The sequence below is a fragment of the Eimeria mitis genome, genomic scaffold (assembly GCF_000499745.2).
Source record: "Eimeria mitis Houghton genomic scaffold, Emh_scaff4542, whole genome shotgun sequence".
Taxonomy (NCBI): Eukaryota; Apicomplexa; class Conoidasida; order Eucoccidiorida; family Eimeriidae; genus Eimeria; species Eimeria mitis.
The window spans coordinates 2,988-3,292 of NW_013572855.1; the positions used below are offsets into that span (position 1 = coordinate 2,988).

Consider the following 305-nt stretch of genomic DNA (forward strand, 5'->3'; position numbering starts at 1 on the left):
ACCTCTACCGCAGCAGCACGAGCCAGCAGCAGCAGCAGCAGCAGCAGCAGCAGCAACAGCAGCAGCAGCAGCAGCAGCAGCACCACCTGAAGCAACTGAAACAACAGCAGCAACACCAGCAGCAGCAGCAGCAGCAGCAGCAAGCAGCAGCAAACACCCAACCAGCAACCATAGTGCTTACACAACCCATAGGAAACCACCGGGGGGCCCACCGGGGGGCCCCCCTGGGGGCCCCCCAGAGGGGCCCCCAGGGGGCCCCCCTGAGGGTTCAAAGGGCTGGTCGAAGCGAGCGCATGCAGCAGCAG

General features: G+C 65.2%; 1 protein-coding gene across 1 annotated transcript in view; it reads left to right on the plus strand.

Annotated features, from left to right (window-relative positions):
- EMH_0075910 (uncharacterized protein) overlaps nt 1–305 on the plus strand; it is a gene marked incomplete at both ends in the record, with an annotated part of 2,795 nt that overhangs the window by 2,353 nt on the left and 137 nt on the right. Inside the window, one exon of the mRNA XM_013499669.1 lies at nt 1–303. Within this exon, the coding sequence (XP_013355123.1) occupies nt 1–303 (303 nt within the window). The remainder of the gene's footprint in view (nt 304–305) is intronic.